The 12,496-nt window shown below is 41.6% G+C and overlaps 1 protein-coding gene across 4 annotated transcripts in view; it reads left to right on the top strand.

Moving 5' to 3' along the window:
- MAP2K5 (mitogen-activated protein kinase kinase 5) overlaps nt 1–12,496 on the top strand; it is a 248,785-nt gene that overhangs the window by 38,919 nt on the left and 197,370 nt on the right. For all 4 annotated transcript variants that reach the window (XM_008708547.2, XM_008708549.2, XM_008708548.2 and 1 more), the window contains 3 exons: nt 1,474–1,514; nt 2,468–2,535; nt 9,073–9,121. In XM_008708547.2, coding sequence (XP_008706769.2) covers nt 1,474–1,514; nt 2,468–2,535; nt 9,073–9,121 — 158 coding nt within the window. The remainder of the gene's footprint in view (nt 1–1,473; nt 1,515–2,467; nt 2,536–9,072; nt 9,122–12,496) is intronic.

Genomic DNA, 12,496 nt, shown 5'->3' with positions numbered 1-12,496 from the left:
TCTCCTCATTCCAGGTGAGACATTTGCCTTGGGTGGTAACTCCCAGCTCCTGGCTGTGCTCTCTGTAGTTAAAAGATACGTTACATATTAATAAGTATGAAAATTTACCAGCTTTATGTAACTTCTTAACTCCATAACTTCAGGAAAGACGAGGTTACTGGGTTATTTGAATATGGTTTAGATTTCCAGTCATTAACGTTTGAGAAGCCAATTGAGTAGTGAGGCGGATATTAAGGTAAGAGGTAAGAGTTGATGCCTGTCTCTAATTCCTTGGTTAGCCACTTTCTTATTAAATGAAGTTTATGAATGTACTGGGTACTTAAGTGGAAATACTCTGAAGTGTTGTCTTAGGAAGTATTAATGGTCCCTCAAGGACCAGGCATCAAATGTGTGACTTTGGTTTCGTTCAAAAAGTTAATTTCCATTTTACAGAAAGAAGATTTAAAGTACAAATTTTAATGTATTTTAGGAAAAACAAGATTTCTTTATTAAGGTTTAGATGTGTGTTCTAGGAAAATAACAATAAATTTGAATATATTCAAAATATACAAAATTAAGTCAACTATTATGCTTTGTAATTATTACCCATGTCTTCTCATTATTAAGCAGTTTTATTTCTTGTTGTCAGAACCAGAGGAAGAATACATGTACATGTGAGAGAGGAGAAAAAAATCAAATATATCCTTCCCCAAACAATCAATCACAATTGACAGCCCCTTAACATACAATCTGTAGGGCACTGTCGTTTTCAGATGGAAGCAGCCTATAAAATGGGCAGGACGCATTTGTGTTTTTAACATTTGATGAAGGACCATTTGGTGAGTTGGAAGAGTATGACCCTGTAACTCAGGATGGTGTCAGGAAATTAATATTATTTTTCCTGGCACCGCTTTATCTTTAGACTTAAATATTAGAAGATGTCCAGATTTGTGAAAAACGTAGTAAGATTAGTGATATCTCTGTATTTTAATAAATTTGACTGCTTATTGCTGTGTAAACTGGTATTCAAACTTGAATATTCCATTTTAGAATCTCTAACCATCTTTCTGGCATTAGAAGACTTCTACTACTACCCTCCCCCCTGCAAAAAAAAAAAAAAAACCTAGCTATTTTCAAAGTAGTTTAAGTGATAGCAGATACACAATGTAATAGAGTTGAGGAAAGATTGCAGAAATTTGAATTATGAAAGGAATCTAATCATTTTAGCTCAGTTAACTTGATTTTTATATGTTTTAAGCAGAAATTGGAATTTATATGAGGTGGTGTCAGAAAGCTCTTTGCATTTATAAATGTTCACTCCTGCAAGTTAAAAACCCTGGTTCATAATTCCCACTTTGGGTCTTGGGAGCCACTTTTCAATCATTTCTCTCTGCTAATTTTGGTGTCACCCTCATTTCTTTTTAAACGATTCATTTTGAGCAAATTTGTAAATGGCCCTGATGTGTTCTACAATTTAGTCAATTACTGTTTCAGCCTGCAAGCCTCCTGGGGAACGGAACATACATGGCCTGAAGGTACGAATTTCAATAATTGTTTCAGTAAAGTTAGATGGATTTGTAATGCTGTGTTCCACTTATTGAAATGTCAAATAAAACTGCACTTTCTCAAGCTCTGACAAGCGATTCTTTTTTTTTTTTTTTTTAAACGGGATGTGGAGGGGATTCATCCGTAGTATTTGCTCAGTATGTGTACATATTTGGATAGAGGGTTTTGGTACCACATTTTTTATTATTTGGAATTTTTTGTTGGTCCATTTCTTCTGGATGATTCTAGGTACTGGTGTCCACAACGATTTATTTGAATGAAAATATAGACTCCATTTCAGTGATTAATTAAGCTCATAAGCATACTGCACACAGAATACCCTCCTCTTCTTTTGACATATTTATGCTAGAAACATTTATCTATTTAATGTCTTTTCATTGTTCTGTGTCTTTTGAATTCTAGATTTCTGCTTACAGCGTTACGTTTGAAAGAAAAGCTGGCTATTGTATTAGATTCAAGCATTTTCTAATTAATTATTTCAACCTTGTTTTTCAGCGAATAAGAAACATTCTACAGTGTTCTGTTTGGCTTTAGAGCTGAAAGGATCTGAAAACTTGAGGTTCACCCCTAACCTCTGGATGTATTCTTAATGTTCTTTTTTGAACATATTGTTTTGTGTATGAGACAAAACAAAACAGTGAATTGAATTCAGTTCTGGACAGTGAATTGAAATTTTCCTATTTATCTCTCCTTTTTTTCAACTCTGTTGAAGTATTTGAATAATGACAGGAAAACTATATTATGTAATATACGGGTTGTACAGTTCTGTAACCTATATACTGAATAGACTCCAACCGTGGGTCTATCTACCAACAAGCTAATTAACCTTCATAGTGAAATGAGAAATTTGTGGCAAATTATAGGTTAATTGGAACTGTGTCCTCAGAACACAGACTGATCGAGATTCTTTCTTTCCTTGTAGGTGAATACCCGGGCCGGACCCTCTCAACACGGCAGCCCAGCAGTCTCTGACTCACTTCCGAGCAATAGGTGAGGGCAAGCTAGTGAAGTGTGCCCATAAGCATGCTTATCTACAGAGCTGGGGGTGGGGAAGAGGCCTGAGGGATGACCCCTCGTTGCTGTAAGACCAGGCGAATGTGTATGTGGCCGAGAAGAAATTTGACCAGTTGGGTAACCATAGCTACACGTTGACTAGAGAGAAAGGGCCTCACTGAGGAAGATGGAATGAGACATTTTAAACTATCGGTTTTGGTCTGTGGAACGGTGTTCCTTCAGCTTCCAAATTATACAGAAAATTCAGTGCCTTTGACTTCGGTGCCTTTCATGCCTTGATGATCTGGTTCATAAAGTATATAATGCTCATTGTTTTTTTCTTGCTTGCCCATCTTTTGGCAGTATCGTTGTCCCCTGACATCTTCACCAGAAAGAGGCAAGGGAAGAGTGAAGTAGTGAAATTTAGGTTGACCCGCCATGCTGCTCTCTTTGTATCTTTGGTCGTTCCGAAGACTGAAGCTGTTTACAGAAGGCAGATACTCTTCATTAATTCATGCTAGCAGTGCCCCATACCGGCATGGGATATGAAAGACTTGAGAGCCTTTTCAAAGTGTTGTTCTGACGGCCTGAAAACTCGCTTCCAGATTATCACATCCTCAGCTAGAAGGAGTGGCCTGCTTAAACCCATAGAAGCTGGGTCATTTTGGTTATCCGTGTGGTTATTAAGCCAGTAGACGTCACGTGACCGTACTTGAAGACGACACTGTGGAGGTCGTAGCTCTGTGTGCCCGTATGCACGCTGGTGACTGAAAAGCCAGCATTGAGCCACCCTTCCATTCTGTGCCCAGGCTTTTCTGGGTTTAGGGCTATAACCAGTATTGCCCTTTATTGGCTGAGACATAGTTTGGGTTTCTCTTCTTCCTTCTTTACCTCTCCTTAACCCAGAGTCTTGGTTCTTTTGCCAGAGGGCTTTCCTGGAGGTAATTTAAAATCTCCCCTTCTGACTCTCCTTTTACTCTCCTGTCTCCTTCCCCAGAAGTCACTTCCTCGATTGCTTTACTGTAGTGTCAGTCTGTCCACTCACCAGCTTTCCTGCTGTGAACACGTGACTTGTAAAGTGTGTTGTGTTTCCTTCTTAAGCAATTTATTCTGTCTTAAAATACACTTAGCCTGGTTTTCACCAGAGGCTCATCTGTCCTGTGGGCACAAGAGGTAGGTCTCTTAGTCCTCATTCTAGGGCTTGGCTCTGCCACACGATACTTTGCAGCTTCTCTCCCCACGCTTGTTGGGACTGTGAGCCACGGCCCCACAGAGTGCAGGCCCTGGGCTGGGGGTCACTTGTTACACTCAGCTCAGGGAAGGCCGGGCATTCAGTTTTTACCACCACGTTCAGAAAAGTTGTTATTCAGACAGACTCACCATGAGCCTTGAGGAAAAACGAGGTCTTTATTTGGTGTCTTAGACCCCATTTCATCATGGTATAAAAAGCAGCATATAGTTGAAAAAAGTGGTAAGGCAGAGAAGGGGCAAGCATAACTTTTCAGTTCTCTGAGATTTAGCTTTAACAGCATGAGTAAATTAACTTGGTTTTTAAAGAATTACCATGTATATTCATAGAGTATCATAAAATTTGGGGGTTGGCCAGAAATTTGAAGACTGTCTGATCTAGTGGTTCTTAGCCTTTTGTTGCAGCGTCTTTCTTTAGGGATATGTGACGGCCTCTCAGCTGTGATGGTGGTTTCCTCCAGTAGTGACTTCTCTTATGGGAGGAGTGCGGTTTTTTGTTGTTGTTGTTGTTTTTATAATAATTTTTTATTATGTTTTGTTAGTCACCATACAGTATATCCTTAGTTTTTGTTGTAGTGTTCCATGATTCAAGGAGTGCAGTTTGGAAAGAGACCTACCGTAGATTTTAATATGACACCCTAGGTCGGCCATGTTCTGTGTCCCATGTTGATAACTAATCAAAAGTATTTATTGAGTGCCACCTGTTCAGTAGGTGCTGTCCTATGCACTAGAAATACAATGTGGTCCTTATCCTCTAGAGCTTGCTATCTAATGTACATACAGAAAAAAAAAATATATATATACAAACAATCACACTTTATAATTAGTGTTATGAGGGAAGCAAGCAGGTTTTGAAGGGAGAGATTCTACCGGGCAGGAATATGTTTAGATTTAGACAGCATGCTCAGGGTAGACTTCTTGGGAGGAGAGTGACATTCTGTCAAGGCCTGAAGGATGGGAAGGGCCTCGCCACGTCAAGAGCCAGTGAAGGGCATTTCAGAGGGAGGGAAGAGCATCCCGGTTGTGGAAAAGGAGCTCAGCATGTTCGTAAGTAGGCCAGTCTGGCTGGAGCCCAGGGAGGGGTGCTGGTTGGGGGCTTGTGGTGAGAGGGGAGGAGAACACTGGACTGACAGGAGAGGAGGAGGTAGACCCGAGCCAGATCGGCAGGGCCTCGTGTTGAGTTTTCCTCTCAGTGTATGGGCATTGGTGAGCCATCAGACGGCCTTCAGGAGAGGGCTGTGGCCAGCTCTGTTTATAAAAGACCCTCTGTGGTGGGGAATGAGCCAGAGAAGCGCCCATCTAATCCTGCTCTGTTTCGGTGCTTGATTCCCCACCCCTTCCTGAATATCCCTTACAGCCGAAACGCACTTTATCGGCCCTGGCAGCCTGTCTGTTTTCACGGAGTTCTGTCTTAGAACCTTCTTTGTCACGAGCCGAGATGGACTTCCTTTTAGCGTCCCCTCATCAAGAGCTGGTTTAGCCCTCAGAGCAGAGCCATTCCTTCTTCTAGGTAGCTCTTCCCGTCGTCTTCCCTCCAAATGTACTTCTTGTAGATTTCCTGTCTCGGCAAATTCTCCCACACCCGCCCAGTTGCTAACATGCCAGGCATCCTTCACTGCCTCCTGGGCCTCCCTCGGCACCACATCTCTCCGTCCCGACATCTGTCCCTTCTGAATCCCACTGGAGACTGTCCGCTGGCCAGCGGCCCCGTCGTGCCGAGGCACTTCAGGCTCTGTAGATCACTGCGGCTGCAGGTGACCAACGGCCTGTCACATGTAGACCCCTGCCCACTCTGCCCCTCCCTACCTGACATTCTAGCTTTGCTGATGAATGTTTGGTGCCTTCAATGGATCCTGTTTTCTCTTAACTCCTAGCCCTTACTGCTTTCCTCCTTTTTTTTGCTCCCTCCTTCATGTTCAGTCTGGCCAGCCTTGGTCATCTTTGAGGAACCAAACTGTTACCATCGTCTGATGATTGCCCACCTCCTGGTCCATACCAGGTACCCACTCTGAATTTCCCTGATCCCCTGGTGCCTGCTTTTACTGTGGCAGGTAGCACATTGTGTTACAATCACTTCTGTCCCCCGATAGATTCGCTCCTCTTGGAGGGCCGTGACTGTAGCATATTCATTATCGAATTCCCAATTCCCAGTGTGGTGCTTGGCACATAGGAGATAGTCAATAATGCTTGAGTGAATGAGTGGGTGAACAAATTTATATTCCCTCTAAGTCTTAATCTCTGAATTAAATTCTCCCAACTCATTCAAGCCTCTCCAATACATTAGTTCTTGTCCCCTTACCCATTTCCTCTTCTTTAGATGTCTCAGTGTCCCTCTTTAAGTGTCATACCAGGGTTACAATAACATATTTAAATTTTTAAAACGTTTTTAAAAGTGATTTTTAGATAGCCCAAGTCACTGTGACCATTACAGATAAACAAAATATTGGGTAAACTGAGGAACCAAGAAATTGCCAGAATTTTTCCTTTCTTTTTTTTTTTTTTTAAGATGTTTATTTATTTGAGAGAGAGAGAGAGAGAGCATGAGCATGGTGAGGGGCAGAGGGAGAAGCAGGCTCACCACTGAGCGGGGAGCCTGACATGGGGCTCGATCCCAGGACTCTGGGATCATGACCTGAGCCGAAGGCAGATGCTTAACCGACTGAGCCACCCAGGCGCCCCCAGAATTTTTCTCTTGATGAGACCAAGTGGTAGTCAGACACTGGCATAACGAGTGAAATCAGCATTCTCCTCAGTTACTCTCAAAGCGTGATCGGTCTTTGCCTTAGGTGGGTGATTGTTTATTAAACTGAGCTTACTAAGCCACGTGGTGTTGCTAGGACATAATTACTGAATTCAAGTCCCACTGCCAAGTCAAGCCCTTTCCTAAATATTGTGGCTTTCTCCTTCTGTAAAATCAGGATGATTAAACTTTTCATCTGTCTACCTCTAGTGTTAGGGAGGTTGATGAAGCTGTAGTAAGGAATCACGTTTTGTTTCTGGGATGAAAGGTGTTTTGTAAATGCAATGAATCAAAATGTTAGTATTTCAAGTTGTATAACATTACGGAATATCTGTGGAGAAGCCTTGCCTGGGCATTGTTTGGTTATTTCTGTTTTTACAATAATTGTAACTGTTAAATTGGGAGTTATCTATGGGAATACAAAGGTCTAAATGTTTCTGAGGGAAAAAAACTGTGTGTGTGTGTGTGTGTGTGTGTGCGCGCAAGAGGGACAGACTGAGGAGGTCTGAACCTTAGTTTCCTTAATAAATTGTTCCCACAGGGCTATAGTTACTGTGAGGATTAAATCAGGATAATAAGTAATAGCATTTAGCACCATGCCTGGCACATGGTATCATCCAGTAAATGATAGCTGCTATTATTATTTTCTTAACTGGACCGATTTTTTCAGTTTATTTTTTGATATGTTTTTCTACTTCAGTCTCATTCTACAAAATTCTTTAAAAAAAAAAAGATTTCATTTATTTGAGAGAGAGACGGACAGGGAACAAGCAGCAGGGGGTGGGGAGGAGCAGAGTCCATGCTGAGCAGGGAACCTGATGTGGGTCTCGATCCCAGGACCCCAGCCAAAGGCAGCCGCTTAACTGACTGAGCCACCCAGGCGCCCCTTATTGTACAGAATTCTTAACTGCCACTTCAGTACATGAATTCTTAGACGTGGGAGGACATTACTGAAGTTTAGAATCCTGCGGCGCCTGGGCGACTGAGTTGGTTAAGCATCAGCCTTCGACTCGGGTCATGATCCCAGAGTCCTGGGATCAAGCCCCACGTCGGGCTTTCTGCTCGGTGGAGAGCCTGTTTCTCCCTCTGCCCCTCACTGTGCGCATTCTCTCTCTCTCTCAATCTCTCTCTCTCACTTGCTCTCAAATAAATAAAATCTTTTAAAAAAATAAAGTTTAGAATCCTTGTTTGAGGGGAATGTTTTATAAAATCTGTATAAAGTAGGGACTGAGGTTCCATGGTCTGCATCTGATCATAGCAGAAGTTTAAGAAGTATTTAGAAAGGAGAATAATCGTAACTTGAAGTAGCAAGTATGGTCAAACTTGAAGTCAGAGATCTTTCTTGATTATAACTTACTAAAGGTACCAAATGAAGGTGTGTGTATGTGTGTCTGTGACTGCCATAGAATAAATCACAACCAGAACCACGACCACCATTTACCAGACACTTAGGACACGCCCGGTCACTGGGCTACGTTCAAGGATGGGACGGGAAGGGACTGTATAGAGGACATCAAGATGTGGTGCGTGTTCTCGGGGCTCTCCAAGTCTTAGGGGCAGTTGTGGCGGGAAGAAAGGCATCTACACGGATAACTAACACGAGGGAGAGAGTTAATCTGGTAGCTGGGTAGAGGGTTTGAGTAGATGAAGGATAGAGTTAACAAGCTTTAAGTTTCCAGTCAGAACATTGATGAGATGAGGTGCTATTTTGGGCACCACTCTACTAACTGGGTGGGTATCTTTGGGTATAACTCGTTATAAAGCTAGAAGGACTTCAGAGCACCCCCGGCCACTTCTCCTAAATTCGTTCTATAGTGTTTACGTAGCCATGTAAGTCCAGAGAAGAACATTTTCATGTTTCTTTACTGTGGAAACTGGGTCTCCCACTTACAGAACACAAAAGGAAAGAGAAGGCAGCCGAAATATATTGAGCATCTGCTATGTGCATGAGCTTTTTGTCATATTTAATTTTCTTGATTACCCTGTAACGTTGATATTTCCCCCATTTTACATCGCAGTTCCGAGAGGATGAGTAATGGACTTGTCCCAGATCACACAGCTTATGAGTCCCAGAACTGATTTCTGCTGCACATTTGCTTCTCAGCAAGCTGAATTTTAACTCTTAACTGTGGTAAAAGATCAGGACTTAAACTATTTTATCTTTTGAAGTTCTATTTTCTTGTTTCTGTTAACATCCAACAAATGTTCTACAGTACTTCGTATTTAGCAGACGGGACAGTCCTCATAAAGTAGCCCCGGAAAGGCCGCAGGACAAATAGCCAAACAAGGTCACTGAGGTAATCCATGAGGTAGCCTAGCTTCATGGTGACTGTAGGCTTCTTTATTGCCTTAGGGCTTCAGGTTTTTTATTCATACCTTTTCCATTTGGCCAGTTACTTTTGAAAAAATTTTATGCAGAAAGAAGGTTGTGAAGAGTGTAGTCCATGTCTACACCTAAAACAAAGGCGTATTTTAGTGTGGAATTCTGAATGGTGTTCCAAGGTGTCCGTGATCTTGCCATTAAAAATCATGTCTTCCCTTTTCAGCTTAAAGAAGTCTTCTGCCGAACTGAAAAAAATATTAGCCAATGGCCAGGTAGGTGTCATTACATATTAAGATTTTCACAAAGTAGTAACTTGTTACTGTCCAGTTTTGTGTCCATAAACTTAATAAACGGATAAATAGCCCGCGAACGTCGTCTTGTCATAAATGAATTACAATGGCTTAATTTGATTGGCAGAACAATTTGCAGCACGTTTTTCAAACTGTGCTAATGGCTTTCACTCCCAGCAGATTGAAGTACCATGCACACACCCTGCTGCCATCTCAGTCTAAAAAAAGTTAATCAGTTCTGAACAAGTGTGTCAACCCATGGGTTGTCGAAATGGCCCTGTGTCGGGAGGTGGCTGCTGCTTTCATTGTCTTCGAGGAGAAGAGGAGAAACTATTCCTTTCTTACCTCGTCGCCTTCTTTTGCCCCGAAAGGAATGCTGGCTTTTTAGGGAAACCTTTGGCATTTAAAATCCCTTGGCTTTAGAAGCCCGTGATCTGGTTCGCCTGGTCGACCAGCCCTCCGAAAGCCAAATGACCTAACCCGGCCAGAGAGGGACAAACGGGCCTGCAGTCCAGGTATTTCTCACTAATTTTGATTCAAGTAAATGGACACATCTGAAATAGTATAGTGCTTTTAAACATACACTGGCAAATTATGCTACCTACCAGGTCCTCGATTCTTCAATAGCAACATAAATGCGTTTTAATGTTTGTTATAGAGGAAGCCCTTTGATAGCCTTGGAGGCAGGCGCCTGTCCATTGCGATCAGGCCTGCCTATTAGGCTCTATTGACTGAGACATCTGTGTCACTGCAAATAAAAGACTCTTATTGATTTTCTTAACTGCTGTTCACTTCCCGTCCATGTTTCGAAGGCTGAAATCTTAATTATCTCAGATGCTTATTCAGTGCCTTCACACGCTGACCTCTCCAAGGCTCATTGGCATTTCATGAATCAAGTACTTGTAGTGGAGCCCGTCAAGAAGACAAAGCTGGGTCCTCGTGCTTGTCCTTTAATATCACCTGTAACTTTGCGGCCTAATAGATGTGCCTGCCTTACAACGGTGACTGTCGGGTGGTGCTTCGGGACGCCCCGCTTCTCTAGCACACAAGCCCTTGAATACAGTTGGAAAAAATAAGTTGATCTGGTTCTGACACCTGATCGTCCTCCAGAATGTGTGAATTCTAGGCCTTAGACATTCCGTGTACAGCTAACGAGAACCTCATGTCGTGTGTGTCATCTTGACGGCCTCAAAATTTTAGGGAGTGTTTACCTAACACTTTTGACTTTAAGCAGCCCAAGGTTTCTTTGGATTGAGGTGCACAAATGTGTCCCCCTAGTGCCCTGGACGTGTTCAGGGCCAGTGTGAAACAAAACCTGACTACAAGAAGAAACGTTGAGCCTGGGATGTTTACGTCTCTTCAGCCTGCTTGCATTCTAGTTACTAACTGTAGCGTGTGTATGAGTCACTTGCTTTCCTCAGCTGCAAGATATATTTCAAAATTGACATAAATTAAGAAGCTTTAACTACATTTGTTCAGCCCAGGCAATGGAAAATAACCTGTCATAGATTCCTCTCTCAGAGATGAAAAACAGTTTATTTCCAGTGCAAAAAAAAATAAGCATTCTGAAATGTTCCTAATGTTTTGACAACAGACCTAGAACCATAAATATCGGAGTGGTCTCAGTTACGAGGTTCTCCGTGTGGAAGATTGTCATAACAATGGCTTTTAACACGTAAAGGTTGTTTATTGCTTTCCCTTGGGAATGTGATAACCTCACGTTAAACAGTATGGCGTTTTCTTTCCTTCGTTGTATTTACTTCATTCACAAGGACAAACAGGAAAACCCGCTTTGGAAGTCCTCATAGTACCTCCTCCTTGCACTAATTTCTCAGTTCCTCGGTGCCGTGGGGTAACTAAAGAGCGAGCGCGATCGTGCTGCCGTGCGGTAACGCGCACAGCTGCGGCGTCAATAAGTTTCTGGGCTGAGCACTGACACTGCTTGATATGGAAGATGTAAGTCACATTTAACGATACTTTAACACCTGAGCATAGTTTTTTATTTTAGTGGTTTATGCTCTCAAGCATTAATAATGATTTGCCTTTCCACTAGCCTCCACTTAGATCTAATAAGGAATTCATATTAATCATTAAGAGAAAGGGACATGATTCTTCAAGATAATCAAATATTGACAGGTTAGAAATAGCTTTCTGCCTGGGTTCATTGATATAGGTTATGTGATATAAATATTTATTTCTTTTCTGTCACTCAGAGTAAATGCCACCGATTGATTCAGCATTGATAGAGTGTCAACAGTTCATAAGAAACATTTGACTGGCTTGTGTTTTCCGATTAGTCTCTGCTGTATAAAGTGGGATTTACTAAATCTCTCCAATTGTCTGCTCATAGAGTGTGACTGCTTTCTGAAACCAGTATTGCTTCGATTTGTGAAGCAAAGGTCTAGTGATAGGACTAGTTTCTGTCAGACCTTTACATATAAAATAAGGATTAATTGAGCATTTTTATTTTAATGATTTATAAGCGATAGGTACTGATTCTTCTTAACACAGGCAGACAATAAACAAAGAATATTTTCTTTGCTGATCCATAATTGAATTCCATTTCATTTTCCCCATTAATTTCATTAATACTATATTAAATCAAGCACTTTTTAAAGTTTAACATTTAGTCCTTGGATTGGAGGCATTGTTTTTCTTTTACCACTTAATGATGGAGGATTCCTTTTTTTCTAGCTTAAAAAAAGCCAAATCATACGATATTTTAGGTGTGTTTCATTGAGAGCTATAAACCAGTGCCGCTGGTGTGTTTTTCCCACTTGAGTTTTAGTGCGGTATCATCTCTTAACATTGGCCCTTGATTTGAAACTGATTAGAAATGGCCCAGTGGGTCAGTTTAAAGGATTAAAAAAGTACACAGTTACTCCAAGGATGAACGGCTTTGACCTTTGCATCTGTGAAGTCGTTCTCCCTCTTTTTGTGTTTTAGATTTTGTAGGAGAGGGTGGCACTATTTTCCTCTTTCTGATAAATCAAGTATAAATAGTATTTGAGAAGCCACAGATCTTAGAACTAATTCTGATCCTGCTGCATGTTTGGCTATTTTGAGAACTTCAGTTGCCTTTGGGAAAACTTCTTATGTTTCAAAAAAAAAAAAAAAAAGAAGAAAAATAGGAATTCTGCTGTAAAATTAGCTTTAAATTAAAAGCTGTATTATCACCACTATATAAAACTCTTGGATTCTTATGGTTCATCTTACATCCCACAGAAAGACCAAAACATAGACTGTGAATGGAGTCCACACTGCATGACCCCCTCCCCCACCCACACGGATACGATGGGTTGTCCCGTCGGGTCCACGTTTCTTTCCAGCCCCTGACTCTCCTTCAGCAGGAGCAGA

This window comes from Ursus maritimus, unplaced genomic scaffold (genome assembly GCF_017311325.1).
Source record: "Ursus maritimus isolate PB19 unplaced genomic scaffold, ASM1731132v1 scaffold_27, whole genome shotgun sequence".
Lineage (NCBI taxonomy): Eukaryota > Metazoa > Chordata > Mammalia > Carnivora > Ursidae > Ursus > Ursus maritimus.
This window is presented reverse-complemented; position numbering and strand designations above follow the sequence as displayed.